Consider the following 24160-nt stretch of genomic DNA (forward strand, 5'->3'; position numbering starts at 1 on the left):
GGAAAAGAGCAACAGCTTCCTAAATCTTCTCATGACTCCCTCTCACTATCAGCATTTAACTAATGTCTTGGAAATTCATATTACTGATCATAGTTTGCACAGACAACACAAGAACAATCTATGTTCAAAGGTGACCTCTCTCACTGAAAGCAAAAATTACAACTAGCATCAAGTGATCATGTTCCTAGGCTGTTAAGATCTCATTTACTTTTAGTACTTTCCAAACTATTTGATGTTCATGAAATCATCTAACGTAAAAAGAAGAAACAAATAAACCTGAAATCCATTTTCAGATTATAGATAAAACTCTTAAAATACATTATCATCTATCTGTATCCCACAAATTGTTTTATTTCAAATGTTTGATGTGTGAATATATTAGACATTAACTCTCTCATATTGAATAATATTAGCTAAAAATTATTAAATATATTTTATGTGTCAGTAACTCATCTAAGTACTTTGGGGATATTGTCTTCATTCTTCTAAAATTGTATAAAATAGTTTCCATTATACCCCTAATAATTTACAGATTATAAAACTAAGGCCAGAGAAGATAAGTAATTTACAAAAGGGCGCACAGCTAGTAAATGATAGATACAGGTTTCAAATCCAGGAAATCTACTACCAGACCAAACTCCTATCAGCAATGCTATAAACTAAAGCAAGTGATAGATATTTCAGTTTTATCATTTCACAAAGACCACTGTATGACTATAACCCTGAATGGGGCATGAAAGAATTATTCTACCTTCCTGGGATTCAGTATTCCAAACAAGACATTGGTTGACTAAATAATAATAAAACAATTCTAACATTTCAGTACTACATATCCAAACTCAGGGATACTTGGCATACCATAAAAAATTAAAACTTATCTTTTTTTTTTTAAAAAACACATGGGCCTGGGGGGATGTGAAAGGAAATGAAATAAGCTTCAGTAGCAGAGAGATTCCAAAAGGAGCCAAGAGGTCACTCTGGTGGGCACTCTTATACACACTTTAGACAACCCTTTTTAGGTTCTAAAGAATTGGGGTAGCTGGTGGTGGATACCTGAAACTATCAAACTACAACCCAGAACCCATGAATCTCGAAGACAGTTGTATAAAAATGTAGCTTATGAGGGGTGACAAGGGGATTGGGAAAGCCATAACGACCACACTCCACTTTGTCTAGTTTATGGATGGATGAGTAGAAAAATAGGGGAAGGAAACAAACAGACAAAGGTACCCAGTGTTCTTTTTTACTTCAATTGCTCTTTTTTTCACTCTAATTATTATTCTTGTTATTTTTGTGTGTGTGCTAATGAAGGTGTCACGGATTGATTTAGGTGATGAATGTACAACTATGTAATGGTACTGTGAACAATCGAAAGTACGATTTGTTTTGTATGACTGCGTGGTATGTGAATATATCTCAATAAAATGAAGATTTAAAAAAAAAACACATGGGCCTAGAAGATATATTTTTCAGCCCTCTTCCATTCTATGACATGCATTTCATTAACAACATTTTTTGTATAGGTACCACTCTATTTCCTGGAAAACAAAAGGAAGTAGGAACAGTATCCTACTGGCGGACTCTGGGATATTTGAGCATCAATGTCAAAATGATAGTAACAGATTATATCTCATTGAATAAGAATCATAAATTCATATTTATTTACTAATTAGTGGAGGATAAAGTAAAACCCTTATGTACACTGACAAGTAATACATGTAGAAAGAATTATGGAGATAGAAAATTCACCACTTGGCAGTCATCATACTAATAATTCATATAGGCAAGAAATAGTAATGGATGCTAAAACTAGAAAGTAAAAGCTTGAGGAACATGATATTTACAGTCTCACAGTATCCTCACATATGTTACTTAACTAAAAAGGAAAAAATAGCAACATTACAATGGACAAAATTGGCAAAAATGTCCTTCAGAAATGAGGGAGAGGGAGGATGGAAAAGATGGCAGCATAGAAAGGAGTGGCAGTCAGTCAGTCCCCCTGGAACAACTAATAAAAAACCAGGAACAACTAGTAAATAATCTGGAATAACTGCTGGGGGACAACCATGACCGTCCACACATAGTACACCAACCTGGATTGGAAGGAACGCCTGAGATTGCAGCAAAAAATCTGTAAGTAAAATGGCAGACTTGAACTGGGATCCCTCTCCCCCCACAACAGACTGAACTGCAAAATCTTGCTGTGATAGAGCACAGCACTCTCTAAACAAGGGAATATACCTCAGCCCAGCTCCAACTGGGGTTTTAATTAACAAACATGGACTGCTCATTACAAGCTACAAATCCCCAACAAGCAGACAGAGGCTTTTAATGATGACTGACCTTAAAGAGCCAGGGGACTTCTCTGTCCTGGGAGGGGTAGCCCAGGGGACCAGGTGCTATCTCTGGCTGGTGAGTGAAGCTGGGGGGCCATGACTGGCCCTGAAGGGGGGCTTTCTTTCCCTTTTTCTCTCTTTCAACCTGGGCAGCTCATTGGAGAAAGCCACAGCCATTTTCAGTTCACAGTGCTCTGACCCAGAGAAGGTGGAGATAGCAGAGTCAGAGACACAAAGAACCTATTTAAATGCTGATGATCACTCCCTAGGGGGTGTAACTTCCCTAAGAGGAAGGAGGTGGTGCCCAGCCCTACTACCGGCCTCCCATGCAGAACCAGACCCCAAAGCCTGGGAGAAAACAGCCAAAATAGAAATTAAGCGGGCCACACCTCCTTATACCAATCAGGAGCAACAGGAGGACAGATGCTACTTTCCGGGCAGGTTAGGAAAACTAGAGGCTTCACAGGGTGTGTCAATTTTCTAAGACATGCCCTAAGGGAAACCTAATACTGAATATTGCCTCTTACTGAGATCTGAGCTCATTGTGGTATAGGAAAACCTAATTGGGGTAACCAAGGAAACCAGATGCCTAGACAACAGAAAACTACAACCTACACTAAGAAAAATGAAGTTATGGCCCTGTCAAAGGAACAAACTTACACTTCAAGTGAGATACAGGAATTGAAACAACTAATGCTAAATCAATTCGAAAAGTTTAGGGAAGATATGACAAAAGAGATGAAGCATATAATGAAAACACTGGGTGTACATAAGGTAGAAATAGAAAGTTCAAAAAAACAACTGGCAGAATCTATGAAAATGAAAGGCGCAGCACAAGAGATGAAAGACACAATGGAGACATTCAACAGCAAATGTCAAGAGGCAGAAGAAAACACTCAGGAACTGGAGAACAAGACACATGAATGCCTACACACAAAAGAACAGATAGGGAAAAGAATGGAAAAATATGAGCAATGTCTCCAAGAACTTAAAGACAAAATGAAAAGCAGGAATGTACATGTCATTTGTGTCCCAGAAGGAGAAGAGAAGGGAAAAGGGGCAAAAGCAATAATAGAGGAAATAATCAATGAAAATTTCCCATCTCTTATAAAAGACATAAAATTACAGATCCAAAAAGTGCAGCACATCCCAAACAGAATAGATCTGAATAGGTCTATGCCAAGACACTTAATAATCAGATTTTCAAACGTCAAAGACAAAGAGAGAATCCTAAAAGCAGCAAGAGAAAAGCGATCCATCACGTATAAAGGAAGTTTGATAAAACTATGTGAGGATTTCTCAGTAGAAACCATGGAGGCAAGAAGGAAGTGGTGTGATATATTTAAGATACTGAAAGAGAAAAACTGCCAACCAAGAATCCTATATCCAGCAAAACTGTTCTTCAAATATGAGGGAGGGCTTAAAAATTCTCTGACAAACAGACAATGACAGAGTTTGTGAACAACATACATGCTCTACAGGAAATACTAAAGGGAGCACTTTAGACAAATAGGAAAAGACAGGAGTGAGGTTTGGAACACAATTTTGGGTGACAGTAGCACAGCAATGTAAGTACACTGAACAAAGATGACCATGAGTACAGCTGAAAGAGGAAGATTAGGAACATGCAGGACACCAGAGGAAAAGAGGAAAGATAAAGACTGGAACTGTTTAACTCAGTGAAACCTAGAGTGCTCAACAATTGTGATAATATGTACAAATATGTTTTTACATGAGGGAGAACAAATGAATGTCAACCTTGCAAGGTGTTACAAATAGGGTGGTATTGGGGGAAAAATACAATCAATGCAGCCTGGAGACTGTAGTTAACAGAAACATTGTATTATGCTTTCTTTAATGTAATAAAGGCAATATACCAAAGCTAAATGCATATAAGAGGGGGACATAAAGGAGAGCTATGGGACTCTTGGCATTGGTGACATTGTCTGACTCTCTATTCTACTTTAGTTTAATTGCTATCTTTCTTTTTGTTGCTTCCTAGCCATCATTGTTTTTTTTTTCATTTTTTTTCTCTTTCTTTTTTCTTTCTCTTTTGTCTCTCTACCTCTTTCACCCTTCCTTCTCCTTTTTGGAAGAAATGGAGATGTCCTTATATAGATAGTGGTGATGGTGGTGAATACATAAATATGTGACTGTACAGGGAACCATCAATTGTTTACTTAGGACAGAATGTATGGTGTGTGAACAAAACTGTCTTTAAAAAAATGGATTGATGAAGAAACCTTGAGGACACTTATATTAAGTGAAATAAGTCAGACACATAAGGACAAATATTGCATAGTCTCACTGATGTGAGCTAATTATAATATGTAAACTCATAGACATGAACTATAAGTTACCAGGATATAGAATGAGGCTAAATAATGGGGAGCAGTTGCTTATTATGAGCAGATGTTCAACTAGGTTGAACATAAATGTTTAGGATTGGACAAAGTTGATGACAGCATGTTATTGTTAGAATAACTAACAGTGTTGAACAGTGTGTGAATGTGGTAGAAAGGGGAAGCTCAGAGTCATGTTTGTCACCAGAAGAAAAGTTGGAGGTTGAAAGATGGGAATGTATAAAATAGTGAATCCTGTGGTGGGCAATGTCCATGATTAATTGTACAAACATTTGAAATCTCTCTCATGAACTAGAACAAATGTATGACACTATAGCTAGAAGTTAATGATAGAGGGGCATATAGGGAAAAAAATATACCTATTGAAAACTATGTACTACAGTTAACAGTATTTTAACATTCTTTCATCAACAGTAACAAATGTACTATACCAATACTATGAGTCAATAATGGAGTGGGGGGGGGTGAGGGGTATGGGAGGATATCAGTTTCCTTTTTTGTCTTTATTTCTTTTCTGAAGTAATGAAAATGTTCTAAAAATTCAAGAAAATTAATTGTGTTGATGTATGCACAGCTGTATGTTGGTACCGTGGGCACCTGATTGTACCCTTTGGATCTTTGGATAATTGAATGGTATGTGAACAACCTCAATTAAAAAAAAAAAAATCCAAGCAAAAAAAATGAGGGAGAGATTAAAATATTTTCAGACAAACAGACATTGAGAGAGTTTGTGAATAAGAGACATGCACTACAAGAAATACTAAAGGGAGTGCTACAGGCTGATAGGAAAATACAGGAGAGAGAGGTTTGTAGAAGAGTGTAGAAGTGAGGACTATCAGGAAGGGTAAAAGGAGAGAGAGAAGAAATAAGATATGACATATGAAATCCCAAAGACAAAATGGTAGAAGAAATTACTGCCCTTACAGTAATAACGCTAGATGTTAATTGATTAAACTCCCCAATAAAAATATATAGATTGGCAGACTGGACCAAAAAGCAGGACCCATCTATATGCTGTCTACAAGAAATGCACTTTAGACACAAGGACAAAAATATGCTGAAAAATGAAAGGTTGTAAAAAGATATTTCATGCAAACAACCACCAGAAAAAAGCGGGAGTAGCTATAGTAATATCAGACAAATTAGACTTCACATGTAAAACAATTAAGAGAGACAAAGAAGGGCACTATATATTATTAAAAGGGGCAATTCATCAAGAAAACATAACAATCATAAATATTTATTCACTGAGCCAAAGTTCCCCAAAATACATGAGGTAAACACTGACAACACTGAAGGGAGAAGTAGATATCTCTACAATAATAGTTGGAGACTTTGATACACTGCTCTTATCAATAGATAGAAAATCAAGACAAGGGATCAATAAGGGAACAGAGATGCTGAATTGTACGATAAATGGACTTAACTTGACAGACATTTATGGAACACTACCTCTTACAACAGCAGGATACAAACTTTTCTCAAGTGCTCATGGATTATTCTCTAGGATATACCATAGGTTGTGTCACAAAGCAAATCTCAACAAATTTAAAAGTATTGATATTACACAAAACACTTTCTCAGATCACAATGGAATGAAGTTTTCAGTAACAGGCAGAAGGTTGGAAAATTCACAAATATATAGAGGCTAAATGAAAACCTCCTAGAAAACCTGTGGGGAAAGAAAGAAATTACAAGAGATATTAGTAAATACCTTGAGGCAAATGACAATGAAAACACGATATATCAAAACTTATGGGATGCAGCAAAGGTAGTGCTGAGAGGGAAAATTATTGCTCTAAATGCCTATATAAAAAGAGAAGAAAGCAAAATTTGAGGAATTAACTATTCACCTGGAAGAACTAAAGAAAGAATAGCAAACTAACCCCAAAGGAAACAGAAGTAAAGAAATAACAAAGATTAGAGAAGAAACTAATGAAATTGAGACCAGGAAAACAATAGAGAGAATCAACAAAGCCAGAAATTGATTCTTTCAGAAAATCAATAAAATCGATGAACCCTTAGCTAGGCTAAAAAAGAAAAAGGAAAAAAAAAAAAGAGAGAGAGAGAGCAGATGCAAATAAATACAATCAGAAATGGGAAAGGGGTCATAACTACTGACCTTGCAGAAATAAAGGAGATAAGAAGAAGATACTAAGAGCAAATATATGCTAACAAACTAGACAACTTAATCAAAATGGACAACTTCCTAGAAAAGCATGAAAAACCAACACTGACTCATGAAGAAATAGATGACCTCAACAAACCAATCACAAATAAAGAGACTGAGTCAGTCATCAAAAAGTTCACAAAAAAGAAAAGCCCAGGACCAGATGGCTTCATGTATGAACTCCACCAAGCATTCAAAAAAGAATTAGTACCAATCCTGCTCAAACTCTTCAAAAAAATTGAACTCATTCTATGAAGCCAAAATCACCCTAATACCAAAGTCAGAGAAAGACACTACAAAAAAAGAAAATTATAGACCAATCTCTTTAATGAATATAGATGCAAAAATCCTCAACAAAGTACTCATAAATTAAATCCAGCAGTACATTAAAAGAATTATACACTACAACCAGGTGGGATTTATCCCAGGTATGCAAGGCTGGTTCGACACAAGAAAATCAATTAATGTAATATACCACATCAATAAATCAAAGCAAAAGAACCACAGGATCATCTCAATTGAAGCAGAAAAGGCATCTGATAAAATTCACTATCCTTTCTTGATGAAAACACTTTAAAGGATAAGAATAGAAGGGAACTTTATCAATATGATAAAGGCAATATATGAAAAACCCACAGCTAACATCATACTCAATGCGGAAAGACTGAAAGCTTTCCCTCTAAGATCAGGAATAAGACAGGGAATGCACACTGTCACCATTGTTCTTCAAAACTGTGCTGGAAGTTCTAGCTAGAGAAATTAGGCAAGAAAAAGAAACAAAAGGTGGAGGAAGGGCAAGATGGTGGCATAGAGAGGAGTGGAATTTAGTTAGTTCCCTGGAACAAGTAATAAACAACAAGGAACAACTAGTAAATAATTTGGAATAACTGCTGGGGAACAACCATTACTGTCCATACATCATACACCAACCTGGATTGGGAGGAATGCCTGAGATCACAGCATAGAATCTGTAAGTAAAAGCTGCAGAACTGCACTAAGAGCCCCCTCCCACCATGGCAGGCTTTGCTGCAAAACCTCACTGTGCTAGAAACTAATAGCACTCTCTGAGCAAGCTAATATAGTTCGGCTGAGCTCCAACTGGGGTCTTAATTAACAAATGTGGACTGCTGAATACAAGCTACAAATACCCAACAAGCAGACAGAGGCTTTTAGTGAGACTGACCTTAAAGAACCATAAGACTCATCTGTACTGGGAGGGAGGGCCCAGAAGACCGGGTGTTACCCCTGGCTGATGAGTGAAACTGGGGGGATGTGTACTGTCTCCAAAAGGGGCTTTCTGTCCATTTTTTTCTCTCTCAACCTGAGGGGCTGAGGAGAGAGCTGCAGCCATTTTCAGTGGAGAGAGACTCAGCCATTTTCAGTTACCAGCCCTCAACCCAGACTGGGGTGGAGATAACAGAGACAGAGAAGACTATTCAAATGCAGACAATAAATCTCTAGAGGGTGTATCTTCCCTAAGAGTAAGGAGGTGGGGCCCAGCTTTCCCTTCAGAACCAGAACCCAGAGCCTAGGGAAAAACTGCCAAAACAGGCAGTTAAAATTAAAATCCCAACAACTTACTTTGCAGAAATGGAAAAACCAATAACCAAATGTATTTGGAAGGGGAGGGTGTCCTGAATAGCCAAAAATATCTTGAGAAAAAGGAAGGAAGTGAAGGGTCTCACACTACCTGACTTTGAAACATATTACAAAGCTACAGTGGTCAAAACAGCATGGTACTGGCATAAGGATAGAAAAGCCGACCAAATCAAATTGAGTGTTCAAAAATAGACCCTCTCATCTATGGACAGTTGATCTTTGATAAGGCATTCAAGCCAATGTAACTAGGACAGAGCAGCCTCTTCAATAAATGGGTTTGGAGAACTGGATATCCATATCCAAGAGAATGAAAGAGGACTCCTATCTCATACCTTATAGAAAAACTAACTCAAAATGGATCAAAGACCTAAGCATTAGTGCTAATACCATAAGACTTTTAAAAGAAAATTTAGGCAATATTGTAAAGATCTTGTGATAGGAGGTGGTTTCCTAGAACTTACACACAAAGCATGAGCAACCAAAGAAGGAATAGATAAATGGGATTGCCTCAAAATTAAACACTTTTGTATATCAAAGGACTTTGCCAGAAAAGTAAAAAGGCAGCCTATGCAATGGGAGACACTATTTGGTAACTATAAATTAGATAATGGTTTAATATCCAGAATATATAAAGAGATCCTACAATTCAACAGTAGAAAGACAAACAACCCAATTTAAAAATGGGCAAAAGACATTGATAGACACTTTCTGAAGAGGAAACAGAAATGGCTCAAAAACATATGAAAAGATGCTCAACTTCACTGGCTATTATGGAAATGCATATCAAAACCACAATGAGATATCATCTCATATCTACTAGAACAGCCATTAAAAAAAAATTAGAAGTGCTGGAGAGGATGTGAAGAAAGAGGCACACTTATTCATTGTTGGTGGGAATGTAGAATGGTGCAGCCACTCTGGAAGGTAATGTGGCAATACCTCAGGAAACTAAGTATAGAACCTCCATATGATCCAGCAATTCCATTATTAGGTATATACTCAGAGGAACTGAAATGTAAGACACAAAAGGACATTTGTAAACTGATATTTATAGCAGCATTATTCACAATTGCCAAGAGATGGAAACAGCCCAAATGTCCATCAATGGACAAGCAGATAAACAAATGGTGGTATATACACATGTCAGTATATTACACAGCTGTAAGACAGATCAAAGTCATGGAACATATAACAACATGGATGAACCTTGAAGACATTATGTTGAATGAAGTTAGCCAGAAACAAAAGGACAAATACTATATGGTCTCACTAATATGAACTAACATTAATGGGCAAACTTGGAGATTAAAACTGAGAACACAGGTTATCAGGAGATGGAAAAAGGGTAGACATAGGGCATTTGATGCTGAAGGAGTATAGAATGTTCAATAGGATTGATTGCATAGCTCCAGAAATGGATAGCATAATACTGTGTGATGGTAGCACAAAATTGTAGGTACACTGAACATAGATGTCTGTGAGTAAAGCTAAAAGAGGAAGGCTAGGGGCATGTATGACACCAGAAGGAAAGATAGACGATAAAGACTGGAACTGTGTAACTAAGTGAGACCTAGAATGGTCAATGATGGTGACTAAACATACAAATATAAAAATGTTTTACAAATGAATGCCAACTCTCAAGGTGTTGAAAAAGGGGTGGTATTGGGGAAAAAATATAATCAATGCAAACTGGGGTCTATGGTTAATGGTAACATTGTAATATGCTTCCATCAAATGTAACAAAGGTAATATACCAAAGCTAAATGTCTATGAGAGAGGGATATAAGGGAGGGGTATGGGGTTCTTGCTAGTGGTGTTGTTGTCTGACCTTACTATTGTATTATATATCTTTTTATTATTCTTTTTTAAATTTTTTTGGAGTAATGAATATGTTCAAGTGCTGATTGTGGTGGTGAATGCACAACTATATGATGATACTGTGAACAATTGATTGTACATTGTGGATAATTTTATGGCATATGAACATATCTCTACAAAATTGAAGGGAAAATATAAACAGAGGGATGCAAGTGCTGGAGAAAACATGGAGAGGGATGTACCTATTTACTGTTGGTCGGGAAGTAGAATGGTGTAGCCTATATGGAGAACAGTGTAGGGGCTCCACAAGAAGCTAAGCATGTGGGTGCCTTAAGATCCTACAACCTCATTCTAGGGTATATACTTGGAAGATCTGAGAACAGGGACATGAATGGACATTTGCACACTGGTGTTTATGGTGGCAGTATTCACAATTTGCAATGGATGGAGGTGGCCTAAGGGTATATCAACTGATGAATAGAATGGTAAATTGTAGTGTATGCATATGATAAAAGAGTGAGCAGCTGCAAGAAGGAATGAAGCTGTGAGACACGCAACTAGGTAAATGGATCTCGAGCACAGCATTTTGAGTGAAGTACGTCAGAAACAAAAAGACAAACACTATGATGCCTCATTAATATGGATTAACTATGTGTGAAGTCTGAAAATCGAATCTTAGAGCACAGTTTATCAGGGGAATGCTCATTGCAATGGTTCCAAGATTGTAAGCTCTTACAGCAGTCACATCTGTTCCTGAGTTGTAATGGTTATCTCCAAATTCTGAAATGCTGAGCTCTTTGTGTATAACCTGGTCAGTCTCTGGAACTTTGGGCATCTGTGTGACACCTGAAACTCAGAGCTTGAGCTCAGAAGCTATGAATGTCAGTATTGCCTCATACAGCAACTGTTAAAGAAGTGAAAAAGACTTCAGACTTCAATTAGAGATATGAATGAAGCAGATCTGGTTATGACTAAGGCAAATCAGACCAAAGGGTAAAGGATGTTATTGACTGTTTAAAACTTCAACTTCCATGTGAAACCAAGGGAAGAGATATTTATTTGGTGCAGAATCTATATTTTCTGCAGCAAACTAAATAATTTAACTTGTCTGGTCAGTTTATTCAAACACCATAATTACATGGAACTTTGAATAGGAAGTGAGATCTGGTAGGTTTGTACAGGTTAGTGCAAAATCCCAATATATCCCAAAGTAATTTGGGGAGAGAATAAAATATTTTTGCAGGGCCCCCCTGAAGAACAGGGTGGAAATGTGGAAATGTTAGACTTCCCCACCTGTGTCATTACTGATACTCTCACAAACATTGAAGAGTAACAATTTAATAGGGCGAGCCCTCGATCTTGGGGCTTACCCTTATGAAGCTCGTTACTGCAAAGGAAAGGCTAAGCCTACTCAGACTTGTGCTTGAGAGTCTCCCCCAGAGAAACTGTCATTCAGATGTGGCCTCTCTCTCTATATATATAAGCCCACTTGGCAGGTGAACTCAATGCCCTTCCCTCTACATGGTACCTGACTCCCAGGGGTGTAAATCTCCCTGGCAATACAGGATATCACTCCTGGGGATGAGCCTGGACTCGGCATTGTGGGACTGATAAAATCTTCTTGAAGGGGGATGTGAAATGAAACAAAATAAAGTTTCAGTGGCTGAGAGATTTCAAAAAGAGTTGAGAGGTCACCCTGGAGAGCATTCTTATGCTCTATATAGATATCTCTTTTTAGTTTTTAGTGTATTGGAATAGCTAGAAGGAAATAACCTGAAACTGTTGAACCACAATCCAGTAGCCTTGACTCTTGCAGACGATTGTATAACTATGTAGCTTACATTGTGTGACAGTGTGATTGTGAAAGCCTTGTGGATCACACCCCCTTTATCCCGTGTATGGATGGATTAGTAGAAAAATGGGGACAAAAACTAAATGAAAAATAGGGTGGGATGGGGCGGATGGAATGCTTTGGGTGTTCTTTTTTACTTTTATTTTTATTCTTATTTTTACCCTTTTTGGGAGTAAGGAAAATGTTCAAAAGTTGATTCTGGTGATGAATGCACAACTATATGATGGTACTGTGAACAGTTGATTGTACACTATGGATGACTGTATGGTATGTGAATATGTCTCAATAAAACTGAATTTAAAAAAAAACATAAAAAGAATTAACACAAGCAAAATAAATGTGTAACCTGTATTGAATCAATAGGAAATATTAGACATTCTACAAAGTAACTAGCCTGTACTCTTCAAAAATTTCAAGGTCATAAAGGAGTCTGAGGAGCTGTCCAAGATTAATAGAGACTAAAGAAATGTAACAACTAAATGCAATGTGTCATTCTGGATTGGATCCTGGACCAGGAAACAAAAAGCTATAAAGAACATTATTAGGACAACTGACAAAATTTGAATAGAGAAATATTGATTAGATGATAGTATTAAATCAATGTTAAATTTCCTGATTTTGATCACTGTACTCCGGTTATGTAAGTTCTTGCTTATGGAAAATACATACTGAAGTACTTTGAAGTACTTAAAGAGGCACACTATCTGTAACTTACTCTCAAGTGGCTCAGAAACAGAATCCCTGAATGATAAACAAAATGCAAATAATTGGTGCACCTGGGTAAAGGAAATAGGCAAATTATTTGTACTTTTCTTACAACTTTTCTGTTAGATTGGAATTACATTAAAATGAAAAGTTAAAGAAAGAAAGGGGGAGAGAGAGAAAGAAAAGAAAAGAAAAAGAAAAAGGAAGGAAGGAAGGGAAGGAGAGAAGGAGGAAGGAAGGAAAGGAGGAAGGAAGGAAAGGAGGAAGGGAGGAAGGGAGGAAAAAGGGGAGGGAAGGAGTGAGGGAGGGAGGAATGAAGGCAGGAAAAAAGAAGGAAGAAAGGAAGAGAGGAAGAGAGAGAGACTCAGTAGCCAACATGAAAAGGCTCCCACCATCTAATGACGGGAAAATTTGAGCATCAGTAAGAATAATAATCACAATAGTTAAAATCATAAATTCAAAATAATATACACACAAAACTTCACTGGTCATCTTTGGAGGTTATTAGAGATTAACTTATTGTTTAAAAACTTGTTGATAAAAGAAAGAATCAAGCTTTTATCCTGCCTCTCCTTTAGGAAATCAGACTCTGGATAGCCAAATAGTTGATAAGCAGCTTGGAGTTTCTTTTCACAGACATATTACGGCTGATAAATTAGGAAGGAATGATAGAATATCACCATTTGCAACACTTAATGAAAGAATAGATCTAGGCCTTTATCATCAACAGTTGCTTTCTGATGAAAATATGGAACACCATCTATGAAGTATTCTTGCCCCCAAAATGAAATTTGAATCCGATCAAACCTCTAAATATAGGGACCATTAAATTTTATTATAGGCACGCCATCACTAGAATTCATACTGTGGAAAATACTATGGGATAAAAGAACCAATTTGTTTCGCAAATAAAATGTAAACAAAACAGACGGAGAGGGGCCATAGAAATAAGCCAGACAACAAATTGCAATAAACAAAACCCTCTTGGGTATTGATTCAAATGATAAAACTGTTTTTAAAAACTACATATGGCACAGATGAGGAAATTTGAACACTGACTAGATATATAGTGAGAAATTATGTTAAATTTAGTCATGGTAATGGCATCGTAATTGTGTTTAAAATCAAAATCAGAGTCTATCTTTCAGAAATATTTTCAGTAAAATAACACTAAGTCTTTTGTTGCCTGCAAAAACCCACAGTGAAAGAGAAAAAAAATGGATGGGTTAAAGGTGAGACATAATCGGTTATGACACATGCATAAGGGGTCTTTACACTATTTCTCTATATTTCTATAAATGTTTGAAATATTCTATAATAAACTTTTTAATAATCCAAATACAAGAGAACCATATTCACCGGGAAAATTTTGGAAAAATACACAAAAAATCACTAACAATGGTTACTCAGGAAAATAAGATTACTGATGATTTTTTCCATCCTTTTGCATATCCACATATTACTAATTTTAATACAATGAGCAGGAATTATTAATGTACTAAAAATTACTTGTGGAGATTTTTTGATCTTAAAAAGACAGACGTGAAAATAAAATCTAAAATTGTCTACAGATTTTGAGCTAAACTTGTATAGAAGTTTTATACATTTGATACATGTATTTCTTGTGGGGTAACTAACACCTAGGTAATGTAACTATTTCCAGTCTACTGATTAGAACTAGTAAATCAGCTGATATGCTCAATCAAGTCATGCCAAGTCACCTATAAGATATGCGAAAGAGATACACAGAAATTAAAATGAATGAAACAAGATCTAAACAGCCATCCTTACTTCCAAATTAGGTTACATCCACCATGTGTGTAGCACAGACACACACAGAGCCCTGCACACAAGCCACTTCCCTTTCGCAATGGAAAGTATTGAAGACTTGGTGAGTACTAGCAATCATTTGAACAAACAATTTTCAACTTACCTCTTTGTTTTATGTCACACACATGAAAAATACTTGTGACTAACTCTTCTTCACACTTCCTGTTGATGCTGCATGTTGTATCTACTTTGTCATCATCAGTTCCTAGTTTCCATCCTATTAAAAGAAAAAGTTTGCAAATCCAGATGCTTTCCTGAGCTATGATTAGCTGACAGTTTTTGGGTTTAATTTTAACAAAGAAAACACATTTTAATAAGCAGCAGCCCCAAATACTGGTTACTTAACTTGAATATGACATCAAAGAAGATGCCTTGAAAGTTACCCTGTTGTTCATGATCCCTTTTACTTTTAAATGGCAGGGGAAAGGAGGTTTGAAGGAGAGGAAAATTACCATTTTTTGCCCTGTAATATTTAAAGCATGCTATGATACAGCAAATAGTTTAACACAAATAGAAACATTTTAAAGAAAATTAGGGGAGAAGCAGAAACTAGTTTTACAGAAAATGTATAATTTTATATTGTTTTGTTTTCTGTGCCTATCACATATGAGACTCTATAGGTAATCCCCTAACTAGAGTTCTTCAAATTTCAATTGGCCTGCAAAATTTACATCCTCCCCTGGACTACCTTATTGGTTCCTGCAGTGGAATATATAGATTCTTACAAACACATATTTTACCCTATGCAAAGAAATGCTAAAATGGTAGTTTTCAGCAAGTCAGCTGAGAACTGTATGAATTGTAACACCCCTGTATCTAGCTATTTCTCTCGTGATAATCTAGTTTGGTCACAAAAAAAGTTTGTTTTCAGGTCAATAGAGAAATAGCACATGGTTATGATTATAAATACAATCCAGATTTATCATTCATATTTGAAGTTAAGAACATAAAAGTACCCGTATTTCACGTTTTTTTTTTGTTTGTTTGTTTTTTTAATTTAAGAGGGGAAAAAAGAGAAAAAAACATACTAAAACCAGAAAAGGAAAGGTCGATTTTTCCAACTAAACTTTAATAATGTGGATTTGTTTTTAATTTGGGTATTCTAAAATTAGATATGTTCATTGCTTTATTGGATAAACAGTCAAGAAAGAATATTTACCTTCTTCGTTCAGACATAAATTTTTCACTTCTGAATCCTGAGAGGTAAAAAATTCAGAACTTCGACCAGAAGTGGAATCAAAGTCAAGTGTTAAGGTACTAAAATCGTTTTTGCTACAAAAGTTTTTCAAATCCTTGTTGGAGAAGAACTCCACTTTTCTGATCTGTGATGTCAAAGACGTGTACTGGGAGCACTGTGCATTCTCAGGAGAAGTGACATGGGACACCGGCAGAGTTCTCGGAGACACTACTTGAGGAGATGAAATGAAGGCACCATCTTCTTCAGTACTCGAGAAATTAGTGTGAGGCTTAGGAATGTGAGCAGCTATCATTTTCTTTAGTACCTCTTCAAAACGTTTCTTGGTGTTAGTCTGTGGACTATCAAAACTGCTAGATCGGTATTTGATAATTTGTCGAATAGGATTTGAAATTGCTTCTCCCTCTTGGATGGCTCTGATTTTTCTGCAAATGCTTTCCACGGGGTTATGCCGCTTCTCCGTTACTTTCCTTGCAGAAGCCATTGTTGATTTCACTCTAATTATACAGATGAAGTGGCTAAAATACAGGCAAAAGTGGCATGTATTTAGTACTGAGTATTGTCCTAACAATAATTTAGCGATAGGCTATTTATTCTAAATTGACTTTGGAGAGATCAAGACAAGATGTCCAGTGCTTCATACAACTCTCTATTTGACTTGGCTCTCAGATTTCCATAAAATAAAAACAGCTAGCATTTATAAAGTACTTACTTCCCAGACATGGTGCTAAGTTCTTCATATGTATTAACCCATTTCATCCTCAAAATAACTCTGAAAGGTAAGCATTACTGTGACCCCTATTCTCAGGCAGAAAGAGAACAAGGGACTTGACCAAAGTCACACCAGATGAGTGTCAGAATCCAAATTTGAACCGAGACAATCCAGCTGCAGAGGCCATATTCTTATTTGCAAGGCTTTTCATCTACAACAGTGTATCAAATATGGTGATGGTGGTGAGGATGCTAACAGCTCCCATTTGAGTACATAGCATGGGCACCATTCAGGCTCTCATCTATTGGGAACTTACTAACCAAACCCTACATTGGGCATTTTACATATATTATGTCTAAACTTCACATAAACCATATTGGAGATATGGAAATATCCCCTTTTTACAGATAGGGAAACTGAGGCCTGAAGAGGTGGGGTAACTTATGGACAGTCACAGCTCTAAGATTTGGACTAAAGTACGCCTGACTCCAGCAAAATTTTATTTAATGACAAAAGGCACAATCTCACTTCTCATCAGATAGAAATCATGGAATTCAGAAATAAATCCAAGATTTTGCCAAAAGTGGCACAATTTAAAATAGTCTAGCCAAAGAATTTGAAAGTTATGATTTTTAGGATTTTAAAAATTTCCATTCATAGATCTTTTTTTAAAAATCCTATAATAGAGAATGAATAAAGTATACAGAAATTTTAAAAGAGCTATAACTGGAATCTAGAAAAAATGGAAAGAAAAAGAAGAAAGAAGTGAAGTAGTGGAGTGAGAGAGAAAGAGAATTCGCTTGCGAACACAACACAGTAGAAGGAACAGAGAAGAGGACCTGCCCTTCCAAGTCTACAGCTGACTGTGGTTATAAAATGGCAAGAACACACGTTACTTTACCATGCCAAGGAAAGAGAGTTATAAAAGACCGGTTACGGATCTGTCAGTGATCTCAATGTGGGCATATGGTTTTTCTCTGCTAGAACCACAGAATTGAGGCGCAGGTTGGGCATGGAGCCATTAGGTCCTGGAACTGGGACCTCAGCCACCCCAACCCCGTCTCCCCATGTCGTTGAACACTGATGTGGGAGCTGTTCAAGCACAGTGAAAGGCATAGTATTTGGGGCATCTGTGACAGACCCGGATAAATGCTCCCAGCATATAAGACATGTGTTTCTATTTGATTTTCCAAAGCATTTTTCTCCTTCTGTCATCTGTATTCTAACTCTGGTGATTTACCTAAGTGAGTTCCTCTTGGCTGTTAAAAGCTAAACCTTATGAAGGTTTATAAGGTATACAGAGTACACTTAAGACCAGGCTCTTTGTGAGCTAGAAAAGCTTCACAAGATTAACTTGTGCACTTTCTAATAGAAAGCAGAACACCTGTGGGAGTTCAATAAATAAGATATGATGATAAAGATTTCAAAATTTGTGCTACCTTCTCCATGTTTGGCTTGGAAATCTCTCTCCTGACAAAACCTCTTTTTTTAGTTTTAGGTCTTGGTAGAAAAGATTAGCTATTATCTGTCACAACACTTGAAAATACAAGCCTAACTTGCTTTATGCAGTGACTATCTTTGAAAGAGCATGAGCTGAAAATTTAAAATTGCAAGTTACTTGGACTAGGAGACTCCATTGCTTAGGGTTGCTCTTCTAAAAAGAATTTCCCTCTTATTTGTCTGTTTTATCGGATTCAATGTTTACTCTGTAAAGATGGTACACTTGTAGAAATCCCCAAGGGAAGAACTGCTTTTCCTTTTAAGTTCTCTGAGCCTCAGCTACTTTCCATATCATTCATCCCTTCAGATTTTCAATTGCTATTTAAGTCAGTACCTACTAAGCCTAGGCACTGTGCTGGGAATAGCATGATGAGCAAAACAAAGCATCTGCTCTCTTAAAACATGTCGTCTATCAAAGATACAGATATGAATTAAGGAAGCCTACTGGAGTTGCCAGACTAAACACAGGACACCCAGTGAAATTTGAATTTCAGATAAACAAAAACTAATTTTTTAGTATAAATGTATCCCAAAGGGACATACTGGGAGTTTTGTATCTTTGTTTGCTAAATCTGGTAACCTTAAAGCCTACGAATAAATAAATAATTGCACACTAGGAAGAAAAGTTGCCAGCAGCTAAGAGACTATATACTATGGAGTTACCCTAGCCTGGGAATGAAGAAAGGGAAAAATGTGGGGGTATTTATTGTGTCATGTACTACATTATGCTATTCATATTGTATGTTAAATCCATGGTTTTAAACAGAAAATTAAAAAGTGGAATTATAATTTGCTATAGGGATTTCTCCTTGGAGTCACATTAGTTAAATGTAATATAAAATAATGTTAGAAGAAAAGAGTTTAGTGGTTCCTCTAAAAGTTAAACATAGAATTACCATATGACCTGGCAATCCCTTCTCTTGGTATATACCCACAAGAATTAAAAACAGGGACTCAAACAAATACTTGTACACCCGTGTTCACAACAGCATTATTCACAGTAGGCAAAAGGTGGAAGCAACTCAAGTGTCCATCAGCTGATGAATGGACAAACAAAACATGGTTTATCCATAGTATGGAAAATTATTCAGCCATAAAAAGGAAAGAGGAAAAAAAAAGAAAAAAAAGGAAAGAAATTCTGATGCATGCTACAATGTGGATGAATCTTGAAAATCTTACGCTGACTGAAATAAGCCAAATACAAAAGGACAAATATTGTATGCTTCCACTTATATGAAATATCTAGAGAAAATTGATTAGAAATTTAGAGGTTATCAGGAATGAGAGGGTAGGATTGGGGCAGGGAGAAGGGTATAATGGGGAGTTATTGCTTACTGTGTATTGAATACAGAGTATCTTTGTGAAGTGATAAAAAAAAGTTTTGGTAATGAATAGTGGTGATGATAGCACAATATCACAAATGTAATTAATACTACAGAACTGTATATTTTAAGATAGTTTTTAAAAAAGGATATTTTGTGATCTATATGTGTGGCCGCTGTAAAAATTTAAATTAAAAATGAGAGATGCTCCCTTTATCCAGTGTATGGATGGATGAGTAGATGAACGGGAATAAAGACTGAATGAAAAATAGGGTGGGATGGGGGGACAGTTTGTGTGTTCTTTTTTACTTTTATTTCTTATTCTTATTCTTTCTGGTGTAAGGAAAAGGGTCAAAAATAGATTGGGGTGATGTAGGCATGACTACATGATGGTACTGTGAACAGTTGATTGTACACCTTAGATGACTGTATGGTATGTGAATATATCTCAATAAAATTGAATTTAATTTTTTAAAAAATGAGAGATGCTAGTAAAGAATAAAATTATTTTTAAATCAAAAAAAAGTTGGAGATTATCTAAACCAGCTATAATTTTAACTAATCCTTCTTTAGCCCTCCTGTTGACTAAATTATGCCTTTTTTTGTAGACTGGAGTCCCTTCGTTATTATTGCCATGATTGTCTTGTCGTATATAGTAAAAACTCTTGAATCAACACATTTAAACCATCTCCCTGATCCAAAACTATAATGCAATAATTAAAGGCTCCGATAATCTATAAAAACAAGTCTTATTTGTTTCTTACCTAAAGTTAGGTTATTAATTATATGTCTAATTTTCATCACAGATGTAGCTGCAAAGTTCAACATTAACCTTTCAGACATTTGCAGCCTCTGAGATTTACAGAAATCTGCATTTGTTCTGATTTCCTAAAAGAGTCTTAAATTGGTTAGAATAAGTTCACCATGTGTGGACAGCATAGACAATATTTCATTTTCCTTAGAAATTTATAAACAAACAACACAGGAGCATAATTTGTGTTTATAAATGTCCATATTCTTCAAGTGTTAAAAAACAGTTGAATTTTACTGCAAAGAAAGGCATAAGATTTGTACAGAAGTCCAAAAATAGCATCCTTGAAAAAACAGATTTCAGTGATTCAGAAAGCTCTTTAAAAAGCCTTCTGAATCAAACTGTGCTTCAAAAAAGATTATGTTGATAATGTAATTCTTTCCTTTACCAAACATTTTAATTTCTTCTACCTTTACTGATAGTTATTTCTTGGGCATTGAACTTTCAAGCTTTAGATGAGATAGGTTTGTTTTTAAAATCATCCACTATTTAATTATGAACTCCAGGCAAATCATTCATGACTCACCTAAGCAAGCCCTGCTTGGTGGCTTAAAGCTGTAATTAATGTATGTACAAAATTTAAATATATATGTGTATATGTATGTGCATAGATAGATAAACAAGGGATTCCTTTTGGCAAAAGAAACCTTCAATAACAATTAGATGCCGCTGTCTCTTCATCAAAGCATAAGGTAAAACACCTGTTCAGTAAAATAGTAAACTTTTCCCAAGAAAATGCTCTGTGGTGAGCCCAGGAGGAGGACAGGGCATGGTTTTCTAAATAACCAGTGAATTTTATATTTACCATATTGCCCTGTTTTTAGTCTATTTGTGACTATTACTTTATCTGATAAAACAGTAACACTTTTTCCTTCCCTCTCTAGGATAGATGATAGCAGCTCTTAAACAAAATAATTTGCAAACTACAGGTCCCAGATTTAGTAACAGCTTAGCAAGTTTGTCATCTGCAAACCATTTTGATTATTAATAAATACAAGCTGGTATAAAATGGAACCTTCTCCTCCCACCACTCACTTAACCTTGTTACATTAAGCTCTTGGACTGGTCACAGCAAGCCTTATTTTAAATATCTCTTACTGGAACAATTCCTGAAATAGCACAGTCACACATAAGCATCTGAAAACTGACAACCTTTATACATCTGTGTTATTCTGTTGCAGTTCTTATTCTATGACATCCAGTTTTTTTCTCAGAGATAAGAAGAAGACCTAAGATAAATCTCTTTCTCCAAACATTTGGATTCTCCCAGATTCTTACTGTTTACAGAACAATGTCATCACTTCCCACTAGCTCTCACACCAAAATGACCAAACCTGAAAGCAACAGTTAAGGACTTCAAGTATCCAAAAGGCCCTTTGAAAACAATTCTAGGATTTGCTTGTGGTGAAAACAATGCTTCTGGGAAACCTCTTTATCACTCTTCAGCTACCCATTTTCCCCCTACTTTTTCAGTTTCTTTTTTCTTTCTTTCTAGATTTGTTTTAAGTTTTAAAGGATCTCTGCAGGGTTTTGCTCATTTGCTACAAGCATATACAGCTTGGCGTTGGGGTGAGGAGACAATACAGCAGCTTACATCTGGGACTGCTTTTCTGGAAACAAATAGAGCAATACTTCCATGACCTTAGAAGACTAAGGACCAGCATCCACCAAAGTTTAATTATTTTCTGGGAAGAAACTCACCATCTTACTTCCACTTCACTTTACCAGCACTCCAAGAACCATCTCCTGAAAACGGGAAAGACCAGAGGCTGCAGGATCAGGTGATGTGGGTAGAGCAAATTTCTGTGGAGTGGCACGGGGTGAGGTGAAAGACAAAGGCTGCAGGGAGGACGCCTTGGATTAGCTACACCTGTGCCTTTGGCTCTAGCTCAGATGATGAGAGTAGAGTTGATGAGGAAAGATTTGCAGGAGGAAGGAAGATGGCAGCTTTGAGTATATCAACCCCCCCACCACAGTCATAACAACGAAATAAAGATCACCCAGAACGTTCTCTCTCTGTAAACAGGATGAAGGAAAAGTCATGCTTTTGAATTAAATTTCATAGGTTTTTATTGGGCCAAGAGCTATATGATTTTTTTTTAATTAGAGCAGTTGAAGGTTTGCAGAAAAATCATGCAGAAAGTAGTTTCCATACTGCACCCCCACCAGCCCCAGCTATATGACTTTTAAAACACTAATGATATCATCCCTGTCCTTTATATGACAGTATCTGATTTTGGAGACAGTAAATAAATCATGCAAAATATATAATTAAGCAAAGAGGTATAAAAGTGGTAAATAAATTCAGCTCCACAGGAGGTCAGGATAAAGAGTGTTCCATGTGGGTCAAGAAGCATTTATGAAGGAGGTGGGACATAAGCTGTGCTTTAAAGAATAAAATGCTTTGGATACCAGGGGCTTGGACAAACCTGAGGTGGGAAGAGACACAGTAAAAGCCCAGTGGTGAGACGGAGCTTGTGGCTGGTTTGGCATCACAGGGAAAGCGGTCTGATGGAGGAGGGGTAAGATGGAGGAGGGAAGAGGCAGGTAGCTGTGAAGTAGAGGGGAAAATAGGTTTGTTAAGGTAAGAGGCAGATTCAGAAATGAATGAAATCTTCTGTGATGCCATTTCCTAGCCAAGGAAATAATACTGGTTGGGACAGGGAAACCATATTCATCTGGGACAAAATCTACCATAAAAGAAACAAAAAGACAAACTAAAATCAGAATTCTAGATGTACAGCCTGAAACCTAGTGACCAGGCAGCCAGGGCTGCCAGCTGGGACTTTTTTCCTCAAAATGGACGAGCTAGTGTTGCTTAACACCCATGGAGCTTCTCTAGTCACACAGTTGTGGTCCCTAGGAGATTTCCTACTTTCTCCCCCATTTTATCTCTTCCTTTCCACCGGCGTGCTCTGGGAATCTATCCATAGTTTTATATATGCTCTGATTCCTGCAGGTCATCATTTACAGCCTGGGGAGCAGCAGTGTGGTAGCTGGGGCTCTGGGGTCAGAGAACCTTAGTTCCAATTCCAGCTCTGTCTCTTGTTAGATTTGTGACCTTAGACAAATTACTTAACTCTCAGTTTCTTCATCTGTAAAACTGCACCTGTATCATGAATGAGCTCCTGGGTTGTTGTAGGGATTAAATGAGACAATGCCCCATAGCACTCAGAATCCTGCTGGCATGTTGAGAGCACCCAGGAATGTTCAATAGGTTGCTGTATTTTCTGAAACTCTTCAATCTATGCAGATATGAGATGTCCCCATAAAGCACAAAATAGCGCTTTGAAAGAAATGACTACTTAACCCATTCCTTTCATTAGACTTGCTCTGTTCTGTTTAATTTCCCATGAAATTGATCTATTATAACATCTATGCTTGGGATCTTATCAATCCACAGATACCGAAACCAGCAACACCCAGTGAGATTTCTCTCATATTCATAAAGGAAGCCAGTGGTGGAGCCAGAAATAATATTCAAATTCTGAATCCACTAGACCGTATCACCTGTCTGGCAAATTATACTCTTACTTCCTGCCCCAAATGAGTGTATCATACCCGGTGATTCTCAGAATAGTGAAAGGAATAATCTCAACGTGATATTCCACAGGTTCTGCAACAAACTGAACCAACACGTTATTTCACTGCTTATTTAATAGTTGCCTGGGGATGATGCTGAGAGAACACCCACACCACAGGCCCTCTGCCTTCGGGGAGCTGACAGGGGAAGGGCAGACCCCGGACCAGGGGAGCTGTGCTCCCTGTACCTGCCCCCAAGGCAGCAGGCCATGCAGTCTCTACCCAGACGGCGTCTCCCAGGCCAGACAGGTGTTTTGTTCACATGGAAGAGAGCAGAAAGGGATAAAACGCAGACTTTACAAAAAAAAAACCCAAGACGGTAATGCTGTAGGTAGACTGATAACAACATGGCTGTCACCACCAAG

General features: G+C 36.9%; 1 protein-coding gene across 1 annotated transcript in view; it reads right to left on the minus strand.

The window, feature by feature from the left end:
* Positions 1–16352, minus strand: part of LOC119543318 (inositol 1,4,5-triphosphate receptor associated 2) — a 121480-nt gene extending 105128 nt beyond the window's left edge. Inside the window, exons 1-2 of the mRNA XM_037848108.1 lie at positions 15833–16352; positions 14777–14890 (exon numbers count right to left, since the gene is read on the minus strand). Of these exons, the coding sequence (XP_037704036.1) occupies positions 14777–14890; positions 15833–16352 (634 nt within the window). The remainder of the gene's footprint in view (positions 1–14776; positions 14891–15832) is intronic.
* Positions 16353–24160: the final 7808 nt, after the last annotated feature.

The sequence above is a fragment of the Choloepus didactylus genome, chromosome 8 (genome assembly GCF_015220235.1).
Source record: "Choloepus didactylus isolate mChoDid1 chromosome 8, mChoDid1.pri, whole genome shotgun sequence".
In the NCBI taxonomy this organism is placed as follows: Eukaryota; Metazoa; Chordata; class Mammalia; order Pilosa; family Megalonychidae; genus Choloepus; species Choloepus didactylus.